We start from the raw sequence: 24,654 nt of genomic DNA, 5'->3' as shown, positions 1-24,654 counted from the left end.
TATCATACTACACATTGTGCACGCCTTGACAACACAGTGCAAAACTAATAAAAAGAAAATGCAAAGACTTCATATTTAATTCTTCACAAGAACGTGTGAATTTTCACACTAAGCAACAATGTACCAACTTATAACTAGTCTATGGAGCACGAGTCATAAACGCAGTAGTGCCTAAAGAATACAAATGTAAAGAAATAGCAGAACTACGCCAACCTGTGTTCACTGAAAACAGAGTTGTCCAAAACGATCTTCTCCAGAAGTTCGATGAGCTCATTGGGAAGGTCGGCAGTCATGAAGGCCTTGACCGTGACGGACACCTCCTCTGGATCTTGCGTTTCAGACAGAGCGGTCTGCACCACCTGCAGAAGAGCATGGGCGGACCAGTCAATACAAGCTCCGGCAATAAGAGCCAACAATCAAGGAGTCTCTCATTTAGAGGACCTTTTTTTTTTTTTGGGGGGGGGGGGGGGGGGATAGTACCACCCACGCAATCCCACATGATAATATTGAGAGGACCATTTGATCTTTTCCCAAAGGACCACGTCAGGTTCTTCCATTGCCCCCAAAATATACGCCCGTGTGGGAGGACCGGGGTGGGGACGCACCTGGTCGATGAGGGGCCTCCTGAAGGGGTTGCTCTCCAGCAGCACACTGGCCCAGAGCTCGGGGTCCCTGCGGCGGACCAGGTAGCGGGACAGGCTCTTGAAGAGGGAGTTCTCATTGCACACCTGAAGTCCAAACATCCAACACAAACATCCAGTTACCAAAAATGCTGTCGGATGAAAATGAAGAAGATCCTACAGCCCTGCGAGAGGGCAAAACAGGAAGTGTGAGATGATGAAACAGGAAGAGTGTACTGACGTTGATGAGCTCCTGGTCGCACTGCCCGCGCTCGTAGGCCACGCAGGCCAGGTGGGGGTCCCTCTTCTCGCAGTACTTGCCCACCACGCGGCTGTCGTAGAAGGGGTTCTCGCGCAGGAAGCGCTCGGGGTTGTTGTTGCTGTCGATGTAGATCTTGGCCAGAGCATTGTGGGTGGCCGGCTCCTCGCAGCCCTCGTGGATGCGGGCTTCCAGCCAGGGCAAGAGCAGCTTCAGTCTGCGGGGCAAAAAGTACAGGCTTACCCACAGCTCGGATATCAGAGGTGAAAATGACAACCTGTAGGACTGGGTTCTGCTCCATTCCACTCCAAGGTATTTATCAATATTGCCACCATATTTTTGATGTTAAAGCCCATTTACTACACATTTCTTGCTAATAATCACGTCAGGATTAAGAAGTAAATGACTGAATTATGTTTATGAAACAGTCCTTTCACCCATGGACTAATTTCTGGCAGAGAAACATTCTGTTGAGATGGTGTCTTGAGGGATCCTCGAGCAACCTCAAGCAATTTCTCTGAATGTCTCAAAGTTGATTTTTATGCCATACAAAACGAATGGAAGCCATGGGCTGCCTGAAAGGTAAACAAACTGCTAGGAAAAATCTAAATAGCTGTTGTATGCTTTGCAAATTGGTCTGCAGCTTCGTATGTAAAGTACACAAAAATTAGTCAAACTTAAAATCCAAAATATCGGCATGGTCCTTCCAAGCAGTCCATTGGATGAGGGCACGGGGTGAAAAGCATTTGCGGAAGCCAGTGAGAGAACACCTGCAGCCTTACCTGTTTCTCTTCTCCACCTCAGCCACCAGCTCGTCGGTGGAGAACTGTCCCCTCACCACCAGGATGAGGTTCTTTATGACGTCCTCAGAGCAGTCCACGTCCAGGAGGCCTCCGATCACCACCGGCAGACGGCTGGGGTTCACCTGCAACGCGGACGCACTTCAGCTAATGCCGCCAGGCACAGACAGCCACAGGGGTATACGAGCTTCGTATTTGGAAATGCTTTCAACCCTTTGAAGAGTAGGCTGGAATGCTTTTTCTAAAGTTGTAGAACTTCATTGCTTTCAGTTACTAGTAGTGATGGTTACACCAGCATTACAATGTTCAGTTAAAGACATTTGAATCACATATTCGTGATCTTACAGCTTAAAGGGTTAACTAACATATCTTACTGATGGACACAAACCAATATATCCTAACAAATAGGATTTGCTGTATTTTAGTGGCTGAGGATGCTCACCTTCTGCACATAGATCTCGATGTACTTCTGCAGGTTGTTGCGGTACAAGTAGAGGACCAGGTCGTGGACAAAGTCGAATCGGTCGCACACGATAATCAGCGGGAGCTGGTCGGTCAGCTTGGCCTCCTGTCCACGGGAAAAGACCAGGGAAGAGAAGGGACTTAGGTGCGTTTTTAAACGTTCCAATGCGTTTTCAAGGCATAAACGTCTTACCAAATTCACAGTCAAAGCTGCCTTGCATGGAGTAACTTCTTCTAAGCAAGTGCTGGGAACAATTCATGGACCCACCCAATTCTCCAGTGCCATATCCTATAATTGCAGTTGTGTGACTGGTCCTTAAAGAGACCCTAGATTATCTACTGAACACCCAATGGTTTTCCTTTCAGACGAACAGATGGGTCAAATCTGCCAAATGTTCTCAGGTATTTTTGCAGCCTCCACCGTGGCCCTCTGCAGATTTGACTGTAATCTGCTCTTTGCAATTTATTAAATGTAAAATAACAAAAACACTAAAAAGGAAAGGGGTGTATCATTTCCTAACTGAACCAATCCTGCCGAAGTGATTCGAAATGACACAACATGAAGAGGGAAAACAAAGCGTCTCGGCTACAACGAATGAAGGGCGTTGCATTTCGAGGTCGAAGGATGTTTAAGAACTGCAGACGCTGACTAGACTTTGAATAAATAAACCAAGGAAGGGGGGAGAAAAAGAGCCTACTGGAGAACAGTCTAGCGGTGCAGCCTAGAGCCCAGCAGGTGGTCGGCTCCACCGCCCACACACTCACACTCAACACCGACACTGGACCACAGACAGTTACTGCAAACCCTACTCACATCTCCGCCACTGTGCAACTGCCATCAACACTCCTACAGGATTAAAGCTCTGGGATTGTGCACCTTACATAACACAACTGCTACGACTGAGGTAAGACTCGCTTACTGGAAAGCTTGGGGTTAGATTTGTGGAAAGCTTATGGTTATTTTCCATAGGGTCAGGGGGCTGCATTCCAACAGCGTTGAACATGTGCTATGGATTTAACTTACACAAGACAGCCCAAAAGAACAAGGTTAGCAGTTAGCGGTGAGCAAGCCCCAGAGTCATCCGTTTCAGAATTTTCCCCATAAAATCCACAGACAAGGACACAAACGATATGAAAAATGGTTTTCCTACGACCACTGCAACCAGACCACTTCTCTCCCACTTCTGAAAAGGACAAATTCGACTTCAGACACAGTGAAACGGGACAAATTCTGAAAACAGGACAGTGAGGCCAACAACCGCGAAACCACCAACCTTGGTTTTGGTATCCGACGGTAGGGACGGGTTTGAAATGCTCGCCTACGAACACACATCAGGAGACTAGCTACTTTGCTTATTCTAATTTAGACAACATAGCATAAACAAAGCTTTCTATCTAATGATGGGGCTCCTGCATGGGAAGGGTAGAGCTGCTGCGTCATACAAATCCCAGGTTTAATCCTGTATCTAAGAAGGGATGGAAATAAATGGGAGGGAGACCTGCGCTGGGAGATTTACCTGATACATGTCCTGCCCATTCCAAAGACACAGGGAAAAGCACAAGAGACAATAGCTGCCATCAGGAGATAGTTGATGCACACTTCTTACCAACAGGTGAACAGAGCCACATGTGGAAGCCGTTAGGCACAGCGCTAGCTTATCTCAATTGAAAAATGACTTGTTTGCACAAGGTTTGGCCACGTGATAATATGAATTTGCTGTAGTCACCTTGACTTCTAACCGTACCTGCACTTCATACTGCACATGCAATCCCTGATGTAAGGTTGATAAAATGGCTGTCTGGTCATTTGTACGCTGGCACAGTTTTTAAGTTCAAAGCAAAGTCAGACAAAGTACAACATTTCTATTGACAATATAGAACAAATCACACAATCAGTTGCTATTCCAGGCGCCGGGGAAACAGCGCGGAAGAGAGGAATTAAGGCAGTGAATGGAGGAGGTTGCCAAGGGACGTGACAGAAAACACTGCCACGTATGTCACCTGTGAAATGTGTAAAAGTGCCAGAGGCAGGCAGACAGACAGCCACACCCAGAAAGACAGCGAGACAGAAACGATTTGCAAACAGAAACGTTTCAGTGACCTAAATCTCCCCCGGTTGGGATGTGGTTCTCCTCGTACCTTCAGGAAGTTCTTCACGCGCTCGGGGTCGTAGCAGTTGCTCTCCCTGCAGATGCGCTCCACCTCCTTGATCTGGCCGGTCTTGCACGCCGCCTGGATGTACTTGAAGTGGACCTCTGGGTCCTGGCTGAAGTTCACGATGGAGCCCAGGAAGTAGAACAGACCTGCAAGCGCAGCCACATGGGAAATTAAGTTCATCACTCTGCTGGGTTTCACTGGGCTTAATTTACTGCTGTACTACATATATGCCATTACAACTAAGTTTAAATCATTAAAGTGACTGTAAAGGTAAATCTGTGAGTGAATTCAGACTACATCGTATGGGGTTATTACGGTAGATATTAAGCATCAGCAAAATTTGAGAAATCAAATGCACCGAATGGCCGGTACATGTTTTTGTCTCATTGCATATCTCCACCCATAGTTTCATGAGATTTTTTTATTTATTTATTTTTTTTATAGAGAAGTGAGCTATGTGGTGCAGGGGATAACATTGTCGCCAACAAAAACAGCCTTCTGAATCCCGACTGCGGCTTTTCTGTGTATAGTATCAATTTAGATATTTTTTAAGCTCTTAATCACCCTCCCAGTCTCCTCCTCCAATACAATTGACTTGGGAGGAGTTGAGGAGGGAGGCGGGGTGGTCCAGACATACAATCCAGACATTGTTTTCAATACGGCTTTTATATCCGACTTGAAAATGTGTGTTATTATCGTTATTTACATTACTTTCAATAGACATTTGGTGGATGCGCAGTGGATACATTGGGAGCGGGGGGAAAAAAAGTCATTGTTGATACTGTGATTCCACCAAGCAATAAATTTGAATTTTCTTTTGTTTTGATAGTTTCCATTTAAAGCAAATTAAGGAACTGAGAGGCAGTGTTGTCAGTTACAGGCCTTGTTAATTTCCTGGGGCTTTCCCGAGATAAACAGCCATTTCCTGATAAGTGGTTAAAATGTGTCAGATCTGCCAGATTCTTTGCTGGATTCTTGTGGTGAATTGAGAAGCAAAATACTTTTTGGTTTCACTTTAACTCGAAATTTGTCAGCACTATGCTAACCCACTACATGGAGCCAGTACTCCAGGGTGCACTGCTGACTAACAATAAACCAGGCCCCTGACCTACTTAGCAAGCTAAAGCAGGATGACTTCAGGCCAGCACACGTGTAATGAAATAAAAACACACACTACTACTAGTAGTGCATACTGAATTTTCACAGATTTAATTTGTCTTCCATTCAACATCCAAACTACGGGGAGAAGCTTCCAGAACGTTCCAAATTCCCCCAGGACCCAATTAATGAATGAATTCAGATCTACTGTACCATCCTGTAGGTTCTCCTTCAACCCTAACACACAATTTTCAACAGCGAGGGATCTCGTTGAGCTGCTAATTAGTAGAATAATGTGTTGTAAATTAGGGTTGAAATGAAAGATCTCCAGGAACAGGGTTGTGACCCCCGGCAGTAGATCAACACAGATTGATTCAATGAATATACGAGGTGACCTAACCCAAGGACACCAGCTCTTTTGTGAAAAGAAAGCTCAAGGTTCGGCAGTGAAGAAGGCATCGCCCGGTGTGAGCCTTACCCTCGAAGCTCTTGAAGGACTCGAAGAGCTCAGTGAGGGACTGGGTGGACAGCTGCTCGTGGTATTTGGACGCCACCTGGACGCAGATCTGCAGGTTCTGCCGGATGTTGGCGGAGAGCATGGCCCGCAGGCACTCCAGGGAGTCCTCCACGGACAAAGAGCCGAAGAAGTTCACCAGCCACTGCGGGGAGGAGAGGGGAGGCAAAGGTCATGCACAGGCAGCCTGGGGCTTAGTGGCTAAGGTACAGGACTAGGAACCAGCCTGGATAAGATCTGCGCAGCTGATGGGCCTTTGAGCAAGGCCCATAACCCGGGGAGGGGGATTGTCCCCTGCTTAGTGTAATCAACTGTAAGTTGCTTTGGATAAAAGCATCAGCTGAATAACTAATGTAACGTATGGCGTGGCTTCGTACGGTCAATTAGCAGGTAATAATGAAGCAGCACAGAGCACTGACACATCTCTGTGTGAAACCTCCTTTTATCCCCTCAAATGGAGATAATGAACCGGGGAGGACATCCGGCATTCACCAGCAGTCGCCCCACAGAGCGACGTCGCAGCGGGGTTCCCGCGGGGCGGCCGGGCGGCGTACCTCGGGGTTGAGCAGGTGCGTGTGCACCACGGCCCGCTTGATGTCGTACAGGTCAGTGTAGTGTTCCAGCGCCCGCTGCAGGAGCCCCGCCTTCTCGCACAGCTGGGCGATGTGGGCACGGTCGTAGTTGGTGAACATCTGGTTTCCCAGGATGGCGTCGGCAACCTGGAAGAGGCAAGCGCACGATTCATACGCAGCAGCTGCCCGAGCACACTCACCGACTGAAGGAATGTGTGCAGAGAGGGGAAACAAACAAAACAAGAGGCGCTTCCTGTAAAGGCACTGTTCCGGTATTTTATTAAATTTAACCTTTATTTTAAGATTGAGTGTTGGGGTTGGTGGCAGGATCATTAAGATTTTTTACCAAGCAAGCCAATTAAGATCAGGGTTTAATTTACAACGATGTCCTGGCAAGTATGCGAATACACTATGCGAATGGGCTCAACGGTCTGGTACCAACAGACCATTCCAGTCGTAACCGTGGCCACAGGGCAATGCAAAACAGCCCGTAACGTCCTCCAGGGAGGGAGGGGCGCACTTGGCAAAGATAACTACACCTCAGCTCCCCACAGTCTGCCAGCCCAAGCTGCACATTAAGAGTCACGCTCAGACTCGTGTCTGTGCAAGCTCTGTGTGAAAAACCAGCAGAGGCATGGCATCACATGTTTCAGAGGGGAGCATGTGCTTGTCTGAATTAACAGGGGAGGCCCAGGGGAGCTGAACATGATTGGGCAGTCCAAATTAGGTGACAAAACGACAAAATACAGGTTGCACTCCCCTTCAATAACATTACACGCTCTTGTACCAACCAGACAGAACCACATACAGTAGACAACGCACAAGGATAAGAGCTATTCAGGCCCCTAACAGATAGCAGTAATGTTACTAACAGATAAGAGACAACATCACAATATTACATAAGTCCGTCTGACTAATAATGGCTTAACCATAAAAATCCTGCTCACTTGTTTAAAAGGACAACCAGTGCAACAAAAACAAAGAGTTTCCTAGCAACCTTTTTATTAATTTCTCCTCTTCTTACAACATTACCATGTCAGTCATTTGCTCTACTGCCAAACAAAAAAATAGGAAAACATATCATTTGTTTGTAACCATGGGGGAGATATGGTATGCAAATCAAAGGTATTTTTAGCATGAGCAAATATCGTCTGCCAGTTCATCAATCCATCATGTCACCAACACAAACTCCAGCACGGGCCCCTCCCGAACACACCGCCAGTCCCCGCCTTTATCTACACCCCTAGTTGCACTACAACAGGACAGAGCGGTGACCGCCCCTGACCCAGGAGAAGACCGGGCGAGCCAGGGTTGGGTCCGCACCTGCGGGGCGTGCATGAGGTTCATCTCCAGCAGACGGGTCTGCAGAGGGCCCTCTGACGGGCGGTTGTTCTTCAGCGCGTCCAGCAGGAAGGAGGTGCACTGCTGGATCAGGTTGTACTCCATGAACACGTCCACAATCTGCGAGCAAGAGACACCGAGAGGGAGAGGGAGAGGGAGGGAGAGAGAGAGAGAGGGAGAGAGAGAGAGGGAGGGAGAGAGTCAGGAAGAGAGGGAGAGAGAGACAGAGAGATGCAGAGAGAGCGAGAGAGAGTCAGGAAGAGAGGGAAAGAGAGACAGAGAGATGCAGAGAGTCAGGAAGAGAGGGAGAGAGAGACAGAGATGCAGAGAGAGCGAGAGAGAGTCAGGACTGCATAATAATAACAGCTGGAAAACCATGTCATGAGAGATTCATCTAAAGAGCATCACATCAGAGTTGGTATGGAGGCGATGGGTTTAAAATAGATGCGCTGCCACATCGGTTTGCAGTTTCGTGTTAGCGATGGGAGTGTGAAGCCGCATTATGTGCACGTTCAGTCTAACGGGGCCCCTCTCTCTCGTTCCGCTGACCTGCGTGATGTCAGCTAGGGGCTCCTCGTCCTGCACCAGCATCTGGGAGAACTGCAGGCCCTGGTCCGGACTGATGCGCATCACGTTCCGGAGCAGAAAGATCCAGTCTGGAGTGTACCCCACCTGGGGAAGCAGTGTGGGGTAAAAACAAAGTTAAAAACACAACACACAAATGGGACCAATACTGATACACAGAAGAGTGTACTGAAATAAATAGTCATTTATGGAGGATAAATTGGGTCCCTGGGATTAAGGATACACAAGACAGGGGTAAAGAGACACTCTTAGCCCTAAACCTGGATGTCTTATTTTCTCACGATACATGAACAGATACAGACATGAACGAGCGACCGCACTGCTTTCTCACAGCACGACGGAGTGGTGATGGATCACCAGATTATTTTCAGTTATCAAAGGAGCAAGCAGACCAAATTTGACAGATGTAACGATGCCGTCTGACTGAGCTGTTTTATTGCTCTCAGAAATACGCCCACGCAATTCATTCAGCCGAGTCTCGCTCCTCAAACAGAGATGGTCTCAGCATCTGCTTCAAGCTAAACCAGAGAATAAATCTCGCCGGCGCGTTACGATTCCCCACAAAGGGCCCTGTCCAAATAGAGCCATCACAAAGATAACCTGCAGGCAGGCAGTTGGGTGCAGAGAGCGGGGAGATCGAGCCAGCTGAGCGTGTTATTGGATTGCATTGTAAAAATTTCAGCCATCCTTTGTGACAGCGAAGCCTTTTCAAAGCGCAAACGATCGTCACGACTTTCACAAGCTGTACAGATTGGTTGTATTTTGAGGATGTACTGTAACTGTTGCTCGCCGATTTGTTGGCTAACAGCAATCATCAGCGAAATAGCAAGCTTTACTGGAAATTATTTTTTTTAATACCTGCAAAGGTCAGCCTGAACAGTCAGCTAAAAACGCTAACAGCACTGTTGATCGATATCATGTCCACTAACAATATTGCAGAACGATTTGGCAGGGCATTCAATCCAAAATGACCACAATAGAATCACATTCCACACTCATACAGTCATTATTGTAGTTTACCAAGTAACAATATTCAAGTTATGCCTCACACCAGATCAAACAAAGTTTGACAGTGTTATCAGGACTCTACAGTAACACTTCAGAGAGTACAGCACTCTGGGGGGCAGTGTGGTAGAAAGCACATCTACAGAACACACAGGGATTTAGCACTAGGGTGCATACACAGCAAAACCCAGAATTCACAAATCAGATTAAAAACCAGGAATACGTAATCGATGTAATTACCTAAAACAAGATTGAATTTCAAGCAAAAGCAATGACTGAAAAGCAGTACAGAATAATAATTATTTTGCGACTATGGTTCAAAAGAAAAAAGAAAAAAGAAAGCAAAGAAAATCAATTTAAACCCGCTGACAAACATAAAGCCTAGGATTAAGATGGATGAAAGATCAATTTATTCTCGGACCAAGCTTAATCTGTGTCTGTGAAACCGTTTCTTAGCAGAAATATTTAAATGTTAGACGCACCTTCTTGGCGTACAGGACGATTTTGGGGAACTGGCCAGTCTCGGCGAAGCACTGGATGACCTTGTTGGGGACGTTGGCCCTCAGGTAGACGCTGAGGGCCAGGGTGGGGTCCACAGACTTCACCAGGTCCCCCAGCTCCTCGGAGCACTCCAGCTGGAGAGAGCAGAACAGAGAGACGCTCGTTTAAAATCGCAGTCATCCATGTAAACAGCCTGTAGTGGGATTTTGAGTGAGTGAAAACACTACTGACAACATGACAGCAAGCTAACCGTAAGGGCAGCTTTCAAGGACAGCGCTGGTTTCAGCGTACTTTACCCAGACTGCTGTGAGCCACCATTTTATTTCACCCTGATTAAAATATTCATAAGATGGCAGAGCAGTGCATGCTCTTCCTGGCAACAGAGCGATCAAAACATTCACGTAATCCCTGCAGATTATGAAATTACTTAAAGGTTTCAGTTTACATGTGCAGGCTTATTAAAGTGAAAGTGATGGCAATGATTATGATACAATAAATGCACTAAAGTGTACGGTACTTATTCAGGCCTGTAGCCTAGTGGACCTGGAAGGTTGGTGGTTGTTGGGCCCTTGAGCAAGGCCCTTAACCTCACATTGCTCCAGGGGGGACAATAAATGCACTGAAGTGTAGCTTATATAATAAGCAGATGGAAGGGTAGGGTATTTTATAATTGCATGGATGTGTACGGTATATAACAAGCACATGAAGTGTAGTGTACATAATGTCCATGTGTATAATAAGCACATGGAAGAGTAGGGTACATAATTGCATGGATGTGTAGGGTGCATCACAAATGTACTGAAGTGTAGGCTAGATAATACACACACGGAAGTGTAGGGTATATTATAAGCACATGGAAGAGTAGGGTAAATACGAATTGCATGGATGTATAGGGTATATCACAAATGTACTGAAGTGTAGGAAACATACGCACATGGAAGTGCAGGGTATATAATAAGCACAAGGAAGTGTAGGTCACATAATAAGTGCTCAGAAGCGTAGGGCATATAATAAGCAAGTATAACTGTAGGTCATATAATAAGTGCTCGGACATGTCGGGGATATTATATATAGATAAGGAGTAAACGCTGATCACCGCTCCCGTACCTTGTCCTCCTTCAGCCACTTCTCCAGCAGCTGCTTGCGGCCCTGCTGCAGGACGGGCCTGCACAGCTCCAGGGACTCGTACTTGTTGAGCTGGCCCTGGTCCAGCAGGATCCCGAAGTACTGGAGCAGGGGGGAGGTCTGTCCAGGCTGGGCGGGAACGCTCTGGAAGCGGCGGATGGTGTCCGGAGTGCGCAGGATTCCCTGGGAAAAACAAGGGCGGTGTCACCTCTCCGCTTAGCTACTGACCCCGTTATTACCTCCGTGTGCTCAGAGCTCAGAGAGCTGCTCACGCTAACGCTAACCAGAACACCCCGAGCGTGCCCAGTTCAGTTCTCACATGACCTCAATCACACTCCTGAGCAGAACAGATTCCTACTTTACAATATACACATGAACGCATACATATGTATTTCGAGGTAAGGACAAAAATGATAAAACAATAATTTCAACAACTAAAGCTGTGGCCTATATTTTCCTGCAAAACATTTTGCCCCCGACACTACTACCTGTATTACGTGGGCCTTTTGTCATGTTATTCATGGATCAACGGTAGCGCGAATTTACTTTCACTTTTAAGTTTAACTTGGAACTGGCAATGTCTTCAATTGTTTCAGGGATCGTTATGAGAGTCTTGTGCTATTGTTCGCTACCCCGACTCTCCTGTACCAAGCGGATGACTGGTTTATGGTACACGTGAATGAGGTGCTAGCATGAATATCTGTTAATCAATCAGATAAGGCAGGAAACAGCAGTTGTAAAATTCAAAGAATCAGCAGTACGTGCGCTCCTGCAATTTGTATCCTTAAACAAATGTTACGGTGCTGGAGAAAAGATTGTAGGGGAAACACTCGGGGGTGCTAACACTTTAGCCTGAAACACAGCAGTATGTCTGTGAAGAGGATGGAAGGTGTCTAACATGGCAGCAGTATGCTGCCTGTCTGTGAAGAAAACAGAAGGAGTCTAAGATGGCAGCAGGATGCTGCCTTTGTGAAGAGGACAGAAGGAGTCTAAGATGGCCGCAGTATGCTGCCTTTGTGAAGAGGACAGAAGGAGTCTAAGATGGCTGCAGGATGCTGCCTTTGTGAAGAGGACAGAAGGCGTCTAAGATGGCCGCAGCGGCCCTACCTTCGGTGCGTTGGCGGCCACTTTGGCGGCCTCAGAGTAGTTTCCGCCGGCGAACAGGTTGTTGAACTTGCGGGCGAAGAGCTCCTCGGCGCCGGCTAGGTTGTTGCGGACGGCCATGCGCAGCGCCAGGTCCGGGTTCTGCAGCACGTTGGTGATGTAGGGGATGATGTTCTCCTCCTCCACGCACACCGACAGCACCTGCACAAATATTTACATATTTCATGTTAAAATGATCTACTGTTGGCCAGAGTGACGTCTCCATGTACAATGGCGTAGACATTACATTACATTAAAGGCACTAAGCAGACACTCTTATGACATACAATGAAGTGCAAATCAAAGAGGAAGAGGAAAGTACAGTTCCGAGTCATAACAAGATCACATAGATATGAAAAGTTTAATTAAATTCAAAGGTCATTCCAACACCGTTGGGGCCAGAACAGACAGCAGGCGTGACTGAGAAGTGCAGGTGACATAACTGGCAGCACAATGGGGAAAACAGCCATTGCATGAAGCAATGTCGTTCTAAATGTTGCAACAGACATCATTCAGTGTGAAACCGAATGCTACGTTCTTAAATGGCAACCGTGACGCTAAATTTAAAAGTCCCTAATGCATAGTTTTCGTGTTCGAGCTTTTTGTATCATCTTGGAACTCTCGATTTATATTCCACACTGATTCAAGTAAAAAAAAGTATGTGGTCAAAGTATGTATATTTTTTCAAAGTGCTATTTTTCAGAGCTGTGCGTAAAACAATTTCCCATGTGACATGACGTATGTTTTTGCATAATTGACGCTGCTAATGTAAACACAGACAGCGGACCATTGGCTCTGGGGCAGTCCGGGGGCAGGGTCAGGGACTAAAACCAGGAAGAGAAAGCTGATGTGTGGGGCCTTCAATAGCCCGAACCATTGCACTCACATTTCATTTTGACAGTTAAACACAGCAGGACTTCAATTTCCAAAATCCCCTTCAAATCCTTCTAAAAACACTCGTGTCACTTGGCTCCTGCTGGACAGTGAGCCAGCGAGGTGCCGGTTACAGTACAGGCAGTGGAGATTGATGTCAGCGCGCAACCCGATCGGCTGTGTGGAGTAAGCCCAGCCGCGCGAGGGCGGGGTGGGGCGGTGTGGGGTTTCCTGTCAAGACAGCCAAAAACATCCCCAGCCACCGTGAATGATTCACCGGCTCAGGTGGAAAGCAATGCTCACAGAGGTGATTCAGGACTCATTCCGGGTCAATTATGAACCACCTCTGTAGTTAGAGTGCGCATTCTCCCTGCAATTCAGCAATGCTGATGGAACCGGCCGAAATCGCGTTCCGAGGATTCTGCTCCCGAGGGACCGTCCTCACGCTCGCACGTAACGGCACACGGGCCGACGCGTGTTCCGACCCGGCGACGCGGGCAGAGTGAGCGTGAAGCGTGAGGAATTCCGTTACGCGGCACTTCCGCCGGCTCGCCTTTCCTGTGGCTGTACGAGAGCGAGGGAGGGGGGAGGAGGAGGGAGTTATTAAGCGGCGGGGGGCAGTTATCGTGAGCTAGGGTAGCCGTTAGCGAGAGTGAGCCATTCGGGGACGTTCAGGAACGGAGGTGGGGGTTGTGCAGCGCAGCAGGTCTCAGCCGCTGCCGTTAGCGGGGGTGAGCGGTTGGGGGGGGGGTTTCTAGAGTGGAGAAGGAGTCCCGTCATCGTGAGCCTAGCATAGCTGTTAGCGGGGGTGAGCATTCTCAAGTGAAGAAAAGGTGAGCTAGCATAGCTGTTAGCGAGGGTTAGCAGTTTGGGAGGGGGAGGGGGATTCTCCAGCAGAGGGGGGGCCCCGTTATCGTACATTAGCGCAGCAGGTCAGTAGCGGCCGCAGCCGCTAGCGAGGGTTAGCGGTTTGGGAGGGGGAGGGGGATTCTCCAGCAGAGGGGGGGCCCCGTTATCGTACGTTAGCGCAGCAGGTCAGTAGCGGCCGCAGCCGCTAGCGAGGGTTAGCGGTTTGGGAGGGGGAGGGGGATTCTCCAGCAGAGGGGGGGCCCCGTTATCGTACGTTAGCGCAGCAGGTCAGTAGCGGCCGCAGCCGTTAGCAGGGGTGAGCACACCGCCGTCCCTGCCCTCGGCCCCAGAGAGCAGAGCGCTCACAATGTGGGTCAGCTAATAAAGGGCCTCAGGAACGCCAGCAAGCGGAGAACAGAAATAGCCCCTTTATGAAGGCCCTTTATCCAGCACAAAGGGGTGGGGGAGGGGGAGGCACATCTGGGGTGAGTCACTGACGTCATTTTATGACTGTGAAGGGGTCCCGGCAAATGACAGCAAAGCATTCAAAAAGAAACTAAGTTACAGCATAGTTGACCGATTCTACAACCGCATAAACATGTTCTGACACAAAAAACACTCCCTTTCAAGTATTCTTTGAATGAGCCAGACCAAAAGTTTAGAGTAACTTGTCTTCTTTTAGCATGTGGGGTGGATAATAGGGCATGGGGGTTAAAAAAATAAAATAAATAATGAATGAAATTATTTTTATCTTGTTTTGTAATCAATGATTTAAGACTCATTAACGCACCCTTACGACAGACTAGAAGAACTGGAAGTGGAATGACTCCGGGCTGCATGCATTAACTGGGCCGGGACCGCACGGCGGGAGGAGGAGGCAGACGCAGGGACAGCGTGTGACATGTCGGGCCGCTACAGGCCGAGGCCGCGGAGAAGGCCCGGAGCCCTAAGAGGATTACAGAGCCGGCCTCCCCCTCCCGCCCGGCGTCACGTGCCGCCTGTGCGCTCGTTTCCAGGGATTCCTGCATCTCAAGGTCATCTTGCAGCGCTGCGTGCCAAGAGCGCGCACGCCCACCGCCATTCCGGCTCCGCTCCACTCCGCTCGCCTCTGCAGGGGCAAGGGAGGATACATAGCTCTCTCCCTCTCCCTCTCCCTCTATCTCTCCCTCTCCCTCTCTCCCTCTTTCCTCTTTCCTCTTTCCTCTTCTCTCTCTCCCTCTCAGCACGCAACTCTGTCAGCTAATTTTGAGCAGGAAACGTATGCAAGGCCTAAATTACACATTCTGCTCCGTCAACACAAACCACATCCACTTCCGTTAACAAAAATCTTTTCTTTGCGGGGGGGGGGGGGGGGGGGGTTAATCCGATTTGATGCGAGAAAACATAGTTAGCATCCCCTCAGCTTGCAAACATAATGCCGAGAAGAGCCTCTACTGCAAATCCTCTCTCCGACTAGGCAAAGGAAATGAAGCTGTTAAAACGAGTTGGGATTTGTGAAATACCGGAGCGGTCGGCCATTCCGGCTCTGAATCGGACCTGTCCGAGAGCAGCAGACAGCGGTGGAACAACAGCCGCCACGGTGAGAGCGCAAACGGCCCGGGTCGCCTTTCCTACCCTCTGAATATTTAATGGGCATCTGGCTTCACTGGAAAATTATTCATCAGCTAGCAGGATCTGGTGTCCCCAAATAAAGAAGCACACCAGAGCTGCGTCTCTCCCAGCTCCCCTTACACCGGTGCATATTTATAACAGCACCTAGCGAGGAGTTCCTGCTTGCAGAGTGCAGGAAAGGAACAAAATAAGTGTAAACTGTGCATACACTCATCATATTTAAAAATGGCCACCCCTTAACACACACTGTCTGGTCAACTTTACTGAAGAGGTTAAAACGACAATCCCCTGACTGCGGTTAGGAACATAATGAGACGACGCGTGCCATTTTAGCGAATGGCAATGTCATCATTTGGAGTTTGGCGAGTATATGCGAATGGTCCCTCGGGTGCTTGGCTGAAGCAGACTTTAAGCAGCGACTCCATTAGTGCTGCAGAAAGAGGCGATTAAAACCCTGTCTTCTCTGCCGAACCGGTCTCGACAGCAGGTTGAGTAACAGGGGGCGATAGCCAGGTTGCCAGGTTTCCAGAATCCTCTCTAATGGCAGAGGTTCTGAAAACACAACCCATCCCAAAAAAAAAACAAACAAAAAAAAAACATCCAGCATAAAGCGGACAGATTACCACAGGCCTCAGCAAGCACAATCACCTGTGACTAATCCAGTTCCCCAAAATGGAGGGGGGGGGGGGGGGGGCAGGACCAGACCACCTACAGGCCTGTATGTCTTTATTAGCAACTTAACGCATGACTGAGACTCCAGCCTTAAGCCCACAAACCAAAACACTGATTCGGTGCTTAAGTTTCCCCACGGGAAGCCTCCGCTCTCACACGGGCCGAGTTGTTCCTGCAGGGGGAGGGCGGGGTACCCACCTGCCCCTTCCTGTTGACCCCGATGATGCCGGCCGTGGCCTCGTGGGGGGCCGTGACGAAGATGGTCTCGCCGCTGATTCTGTTCATGTAGATGCAGGTGCCCGTCTCCAGGTCGTACAGGTGGATGTAGCCGTATTTGGTGATGAGGAACACCACGTCCTGCTTGGAGCTGATCTAAACGGGCGGAAATGAAGAAAAATATGTTCTTACTAAATTCACTCAACGACAAAGCACAAGAGAGAAAGGTTACATTCCTTCAAATGAAAAATAGGCGAAGGAGCGAATTCTCATCTCTCACACAAGCTTTGAGATCTTGGGTGTCACTGCAAACCCGACCAGTTGACATCAGTAGGTCTAGGAGGTCAGGCTGGCCTCGGCTAATGGAGGGGTACGTACCTGCATGGCCACGGGGAAGTCGTTCTGGGCCTCAGGGGGGAAGAACACGTCCACCGCCTTCTTCGGAAAAGGCTGGTTCCCTGTCGGCGGGGTGCCCACTTCGATGATGTGCAACTACACACGGAGAGGGGGTTACAGACACAGTCAGTGTCTAAGCCAGGGGTGTCACACTAAATTCCCAGGGGGCCACAGTGTCTGCAGGTTCTTTTGGTTCCTTTCAATCTGCTGCCAATTAAGGCCTTGAGAAGAGGGTCTGTGGATTCCTTAGCCAATCAATGACTTAAATGAGGGACCATCAAATCACAGCCCTCGAGGTCTGAGGACTGCTGGTTTTCCACCCTCCCTTTATTTGGGAGTCAGGTGTGAAGACAGTCTGGCCAATCGGTAGAACTAATTGTTCAGCTAATTACCTGGGAGAGAGGGGAAAAAAAACCACCCCCAAAAATAAAAAAACCCAGGGCCAAATTTGGATTTGAGGTCCAGATATGATGACGGCTGACTAAAATGAAACAACGGGTGCCGAGAACAAGCGGAAAAACAGCAGACACCAGGACTGGAGTTTGACACCTGTGGTCGAAGCGAAGGTGAAATGTCTAACGTGTAGGAGAAGGTGAGAAGTACTCCGCCCGGTTCCCCGGGCCTGTGCCCCCGTTACCTTTCCTCCTGCCTGGCCCCGCACGGCGAAGCAGAACAGGGTGGACTCCTCAGCGTTCCCCTCCATCTTAAACTGAGCGAAACCAGCCGCGTGGCCCTCGATGGGCTGTGACACCTTCCTGTCCACCGAGTACAGCTGCATGGCTCCCACCACACGGTTTTGCTAAAAAACATTAAAAAAGAAATAAATCAATAATGCAGAGCAGGTACGTTTGGAAAAAGTACATTTAAGGCCTGAGGCTGAGAAGACGATCTACACAAGGGTTGCCCAACCTTGTTCCTGGAGATCTACAGTCCTGTCAATTGGCAAATTCAGGCAAGCCAAATTATGGTTGAAAGAAAAACCTAGAGGACTTCAGATCTCCAGGAATAGGGTTGAGCAGCACCGACCATAACTTCAAACGTACAGCCCCAAACAGTGCTTGAATAATGGGCAGAGAGAACACAAGCAGTTAACCGCTTGATTCAGCCGGTCTGGTCGCCACGCGAGGTACCTGTGCAGAAATGCCAATGAGAAGCAGCCACTTCTGCTTGGCGTCGGTGCGGTAGTTGATGATCTGGCAGCCCGCCAGGCTGGAGTGCCGGTCGAACACTTTGATTGGCTGGGAGTCCCCCTCCATGCTCCAGTGGTAGACGGCGTTGTCCGTCACGAGCGCCACGGTGTTGAGGGAGATCCACTTCCAGAAGGTGACGTCGTCCGTCATGGTGTGGGCCTTCATCTTGCTCTTCATCTCGATGTTAAAGATCTGAAGGGTTTTCGCCGCTGAAAGTCACAGGTGACAGGTTATGGCCACCGGGGACAGTGACGGTTACCCCCAACATGCTGACACACATCTAGATCAGGAGAAGATACGAGAAGCACCAAATTCTACTTGAAGAGTCAAGCTAGAAATATTGGCAGTCATGGCTTTGTGTGCATCAGGCAGTACACCATGACTTTCAGACTACACAAGGAGTTGTATAGATATAAGAAAAGAAAAACAAAAGCACAGCAAATGTTTACAGACAGCCACTAAAGTTGTAAAGATCTGCATTCAGGTAAAGAGAATGGAGGGCAGAACTACCAGGAGTGTTAATATGAAGATGGCGCGGACGGAAATGTCCACGAAATTAGCTACAGGGACATTACTGTCATGAAAACCTACAGGGATATTTCAACCTTAAGAAATATACACAATACAGGTTTGAAATATTCAGAGGTTTGCAATTCACTGCTAGATTCACCAGATTTACAGATGTACAAAAGTACAATAACGAATACAAGTAAATTTTGGACTCACCTGCAGTTTCATAGTAAAATCATTTGCTGAATGCCATGATTTTAAAACATATTTAAACTGACAAGCAATTTTGCGCAATTATCACCCGCGTTAAATATTACTTTGCAGCTGTGATAGATTGAGACAATGTGCATATTCACCCCAAAAATTAGCCAGATTTTCTTGCCACAGTCATTTTCATTGTTTTGAAACCAAAAAACCAGATCGTCGCAAATTAACATTAATGAAAATCTGATTGCATGTGAGCAAGTGACCGGGGCTTGAGATTCACCCAGTTCTTGTGAAATCGGCCGTGTAAGCCTGGTGGCCTAACTGCCACGCCACGAGTATGAATGATTCATTGCAAACCTTGGCGTGAAAAGCTACCTGAAGAAGGCCAGACTGGAGTCTGAATGCAGATTTGTGGAAATAAAGGTACTATGACACAGAGGACACTGTCACAGGGATGAAAATCCGCAGACGCCCCATCGCTAGAGGCCTTTATTCAAGCGGTTTGGACCAGTAAATCCTATCAGCGGCCGAGCAGCGAGCGGCCCCACAGTTTAACTCCCAGGGCCGCACGCTTTCAATTTACCAATTTAAACCCACCGAGTCGCCTTCTATCCAAGCAACCGAATGGTTCCTGCCTAATCCGATTGCACCTCCACCACTGGCTACAGTGGGAAATAACTTCTGGCTACAACCAAATTCAAAGGTCTTTAGGTTTCCTCGGAAAATTATACCTTTGCGATGCACTTAACGGTGGCGTGTAACTATCCCAGCCTATACAGGATTAAATATTCATGTTGCTGCTGTTGAACACCCTGTAATAAGTGTCCATAATGGAACGCTGTCATGCAAGATAATATCCACTTGAACTACTGTATTCAAAATAATAGCAGCACCATGTACCCAAAGGCAGTATTTTACTAGTAAATAACAATAACAATACCTTAGCCAGGATTGAGGATTTCTATTGAGACTGAGCTGCTTTAAAATGCTGCTCGACAACCAGAAACATAGCTAAATACAATATACTATATATTGTAAATACGATTTAAGAAGCCTGGAAAATCGTCCTAATGGTCCAAGGGTTTACAAGACGTTTGTTTAAAAAAGGGAGGGGCGTCCAAATGGCAAGCAAAAACACAAATTGCGTGAATGAGATTTGTTTCCCCCACATCATTTCCATCCCCAAACAGATACGAAATCACTTTTACAACTAAATCAACTTAATGCCAACATTCAAGCTAGAAAGATTGTGAAAGTTAAATCCTGTTTGGTTACCTGGTTTGAGCTTAGCAACTTAAGACTGCTTCACTTTGGACATGCTGACAAAATTATGCAATTTTGTGCAACATTGTATAATGTGTATCCCACAGCGAGACATTAGTGCCATTCTTTCAAGAACAAAGGGTTCCATTTTGGCTAAATTCACTTAGTCACCAAAAAGTCAAATGATGCCTTTTTTAAATATGGGGAATTTAAGGGGCAGAAAGCCAGAAACATTTTTCCACAATTAAAATAGCAATTTTAAGATAGAGTTTAAAAAAAAAAGCAATAGACTATGTTAATTGAATTTGAATTTGCATCTGATGAATTTAACATGCCCCAACTGTGGGTTGGCGGTAAGCATGCTTGAAAAAATATTAAAATATTAGAAATTAAATCCTACATGTTTCTAATTAGTGCTTAGTAGCCTACTACAACAACCAACATTTATGTCACAATTCTACCATTCTATACAAAACCATATTGAAGTGTATGTTTCTATGAATCAAATTAAAAGCCTAACGGTTTAAAACAGGATTGTAACTTCCACAACACATCGTACATAAATTTTAACTCACCGTCTGCATACACATAAGAAAGCAGTAAAGAAACAAAAAATAAAAAATAAAAAAACAAAAAACAGACAAAGCAATTATGACAGCAGGACATAAATGTCAAATTACTCTCCTCTCCTACTGGTTAAACTAAAAATGTGTGTCTGGCAGAACAAGCAGATACTGGCCAATCAAAAACTACTTTACAAAAGGAAATGGAAATAGCCATCATGGACGTAAACAGATGAGAACACAAGTTGTGGCTGTGCCTCGCATTTAAAAAGCTATTTTACACATAAATGGAGGATGTTGATAAGTCACTTGCTAAATTAGACAAAACATATAAAACTAACAAATTAAAAACTAGATGGCACACAGTGAAAGTTTACAAAAAACAAACTTTTGAACCTGCACTTCAGTGAGCAACAAAACTTGTCAAAAAACAACTGCAGTCCGATGGGCTTTTAAGGTCAGAAAGGTTGTTGGGGGTATCTGCTCACCCTTCAGTGCGATGACCTTGCTGGCGGGGTTCATGATGGCGCTGTCTGCGGAGATGGGTCTGCGGATGGGGGTGTTGGGGTCGTTCATGTCGATGATCACCACCTGCGCCTGCTCCCCCACCTTCTCACGGATGCAGATGAACTTGTCTGACTCCATGGTCAGGGTGCTGAACCCGATGTTGGCCGGGTTGATTCCCAGGTTTTGGAGCTGGGGGAAGAAATGTCTGAGGTCAAAAACAGGGCCTTTGTGCCAGACCACCGCTTAGGCCCGAAGTCAAACTCTCAGGCAGCGGTGTTGAGAGGGTCTGTTTTACGAGGCCGCCCTCCAGTCACACCTTCCAGCAAACTATTCCAAGATGGTCAACGCCCATCCACATCCATGAATCAGCACAAACTACAATATTGTCCAACAAGTAAGCGATTCTACCAGAGGTGAAATCAGCTCTGAAGCCAGAGGACATAAAGACAGCACTCAAAATGGTGGACAAGAACAAAATACCAACTGTAACATTGATTGAAGGAGGTAGTTTGAGGGAACAGGTTCAACACAGAAAATGTATTCACATTCATTTCCATTTAATTTGTTTCATCTCCGTCTCGGTGGTGTTTCCATTCCAAAAATATCCAAAGCGAAACAGAGTCAAACCAGGACACCGCAGAGCGTAAATATACATACAAAGCAGGGATCTCTAACTGAGATCCTGAAGGGCCGCCGTTTCTGCTGGTCTTCCTGCACTTAAAACCTTCATTTCAGCCACTGATTGACTGAACAGTCCACATACCATTCTTCCAAGGCCTAAACTGGCTGCAGACTGAAAGAAAACAATAAAAACCAGCAGAGACTGTGGCCCTCCATGACCAGAGATTAAGACCCCGGTACCAAAGCCTGTTATAATGGAACCTCACCTTAAACCCGGAGGATTTGCATAACATCCTTCCACTTTACATATCTGACTTTCCCTGTGCCGATGAAACACACGGACGTGGAGCTCACAGCTCCTAGCAAAGGGGGGCAGACCCACTGAAAACACCATGCGTTCAGTTCTAACTTATCCACCATCGACAGCGGCGCGTTCAATAACGGCACTCGAGAGCGGGGGCATGCGGGTTCATCCAGGGCGAGAAACTAACACCCGCCGCCACCGAAGCGCTGGTAAAATTGATAGCGGCTGGTAAGATTTCCTACTCCAGCTGCTACATTGGCAGGTAACCAACCAGGTTGCGTCGTATGGTAAAAAATGGCCGGTAAACTGGCTGATGGTTTTTTAGGAGATGAAAAAGGTTCATTTCGTGCAGAGTTCGTCTCGGTGGTGCAGGAGACCGGGCATTTTTTCGGAGGAGCGGAGGAGCCTGAGTTAGCACCCCACGGTGGCCGTGAGCCTGTGGGGCTCCAGATTAGCGGCAGGACGGCAGCTGCTTCAGAGGCACGGCGGTAACGTCCTCTGAAGGATGGCGGTCGCAGGGCTGCCTGGTCCCAGGGCCCAGCGGGGACTCGCGCTGAGAAACGAAACGCGATACCTCCGTCCCGCGCCGCTCGGCCCGCTTAAATACTGCCCGGCAACGTTGACGGCCCGCCGAATTCACCTCGGGGGGAGACTGCCGACAGGGTCAGCTAAACCTTTCCCAGCAACGACACCCAGAAACAAGTCGATATCACGCGGACCTGGGGTCGTTTTCCTCCAAACAACCCAGCAAATGGAATTAATCAAACCTCCGGGGATATTTCGCAGAAGTGGGGGGGGGGGAGACAGTGGAGATCTGACCTCTCCTGCATTCTGGTGGAGTGCAGAGTCAGCACTGTGGGCAAGATGCTATTCCACCTGGGTTTACTCACTATGGACAAGCAGTAACCCAGGGCACCAGCTGGGCTCCTCAAGAGGACAGGGGCAACACCCACTAATTACGGCTGTGCTGGATAGAGCCGGGGACACAGGCTATTATTATGACTAGATAACCCATTTCACCCACACACCTGCTCAGAATAGGAACAGCTTAGCAATATATTACTATGGTATGACTCCATTGCAAACAATTGCAACTTTTAGGCCGAATTGGCTATCTGTATGTCGATTACAAGATGAGTCTTCCCCATAGGCTAGGCCATTTGTAAAAAGCCATCGAGTAAGCCAACAACTCGGACAAGGACATAAACCTAACAACTAGCTGTCGAGGAAAGACACAGAAATTGCGAGTATAAAGATAATTGTGCCTTCCAAGCTTTAATGTATAGTCTTGAAAACGAGGTAGCACACGGCTTTATTGGCTTAATTGGTAACCGGTAAGAGTAAACTCTGACTTCAGACAGACAGTATTTGTGAACTGAACTGAATTTTTTTTTTGCATGCTCAAGCAGTTCTTCACACAAGTCCTTTCGCTCCATGTACTCTATGTACCGAGCATTAAACAGTAACTCTGGGTGGCATGCTTAACATTTAACTATATATAGGAAAAACAAATATTAACCTTGACCACAAGAGCACAAATACAGTCATCTTCAAATGGTAAATTGCAAAAGGTTGTAAAAATGTTGGATGGGCTCAAAAAAAAGAAGAAGAGAAAAAAACTCAAACAGAGAGATGAAATATTGACTTTAACGGTTCCAGGAGAACAGGTTGGGTTGGCTCAGGAGAAGTTTACAGCTCTATGAAATACAGCCATGCCTAAAAGGACAAAAGCGCAGGCCTTTTGTCCGCGTGGAGCAGTGTGTGCACAGCGTTGGCAGGTGCTGGAGCCCCTGCTTCCACAGATAATGAAGTAGGCAGTGCACCGTGAAGACAGAGGGAGGGCGGGAGCGGGGGGGTCAGAGGCTGGTCATCGCCCACGCTAACCTCCCCGTCTCCAGGTTTATCAGGGTCTAATCGGCCGACACACGCCGCACTTCCAGGAAAGGCTCAACGGAAAACTGTCGACACCATTTTATCAATCGACGGAGAAGACGGCCCCGCCCAAACCCAGCCCGGATTCTTCCGACGTGCTCCTTCCCCCCCCCCCCCCCCCCTTTGTGCGTGTCCCAAACGTGGGTGTGTGGGTGCACTCCACTCTTTAAAGCACTCCAAAACGACAGGAGTCTTTTCGCTTTCATATCTGATGGCTGTGACCAATGGAGACAAAGCCACGTGTCGCTTATGTCAAGCCTTCATTGCCATGGAGACAAATCAAGCTAGCAAGCCATCCACTACGCATCTGGAATTAACGACCACAAATGGCAAAAAATCAATACAGGATGTATTGTGTGGTGTTCTTCATGTTTCACTTACCAACACATGCCTAACTCTACTCTTACAGGGCTCTTTTAGGACTGAACGATATGAGGAAAATTTGCAATATCCAATAACATTGTTCATATAAACAAATATTGAAGTATGCACAGTTCTGCTCTAGGTACGCTGCTAACATAGACCTATGAATAGCATATGCCCACGGAATAAAAAAAATGTAATACATTATTTCCACCATGCTTTTATTGACCAAATTGTACATGAACAATCAATCAATTTAACAGAACACCAACTTAAAATACTGTAAATACCATTCATCGAAGTTCAAGTGGTCTTTCGCGTTGTGTTTATCTCGATGATGACAAATAAACACATGCAGCCCTAGGCTCTTTATCAAAACAATAACACATTAGCAT

General features: G+C 47.5%; 1 protein-coding gene across 4 annotated transcripts in view; it reads right to left on the bottom strand.

Annotated features, from left to right (window-relative positions):
- Positions 1-24,654, bottom strand: part of cltca (clathrin, heavy chain a (Hc)) — a 48,401-nt gene that overhangs the window by 11,834 nt on the left and 11,913 nt on the right. For all 4 annotated transcript variants that reach the window (XM_061250273.1, XM_061250276.1, XM_061250277.1 and 1 more), the window contains exons 2-19: positions 21,021-21,228; positions 17,930-18,198; positions 17,437-17,598; positions 16,782-16,895; positions 16,386-16,559; positions 12,147-12,344; positions 11,022-11,222; positions 9,896-10,048; positions 8,373-8,495; positions 7,806-7,943; positions 6,465-6,629; positions 5,875-6,055; positions 4,281-4,444; positions 2,122-2,247; positions 1,662-1,804; positions 862-1,096; positions 606-728; positions 214-359 (exon numbers count right to left, since the gene is read on the bottom strand). In XM_061250273.1, coding sequence (XP_061106257.1) covers positions 214-359; positions 606-728; positions 862-1,096; positions 1,662-1,804; positions 2,122-2,247; positions 4,281-4,444; positions 5,875-6,055; positions 6,465-6,629; positions 7,806-7,943; positions 8,373-8,495; positions 9,896-10,048; positions 11,022-11,222; positions 12,147-12,344; positions 16,386-16,559; positions 16,782-16,895; positions 17,437-17,598; positions 17,930-18,198; positions 21,021-21,228 — 3,023 coding nt within the window. The remainder of the gene's footprint in view (positions 1-213; positions 360-605; positions 729-861; positions 1,097-1,661; positions 1,805-2,121; positions 2,248-4,280; positions 4,445-5,874; positions 6,056-6,464; positions 6,630-7,805; positions 7,944-8,372; positions 8,496-9,895; positions 10,049-11,021; positions 11,223-12,146; positions 12,345-16,385; positions 16,560-16,781; positions 16,896-17,436; positions 17,599-17,929; positions 18,199-21,020; positions 21,229-24,654) is intronic.

Source organism: Conger conger, chromosome 7, assembly GCF_963514075.1.
Source record: "Conger conger chromosome 7, fConCon1.1, whole genome shotgun sequence".
Taxonomy (NCBI): domain Eukaryota; kingdom Metazoa; phylum Chordata; class Actinopteri; order Anguilliformes; family Congridae; genus Conger; species Conger conger.
The sequence above is the reverse complement of the archived record's forward strand: the minus strand, read 5'-3'. Positions and strand labels throughout refer to the sequence as shown.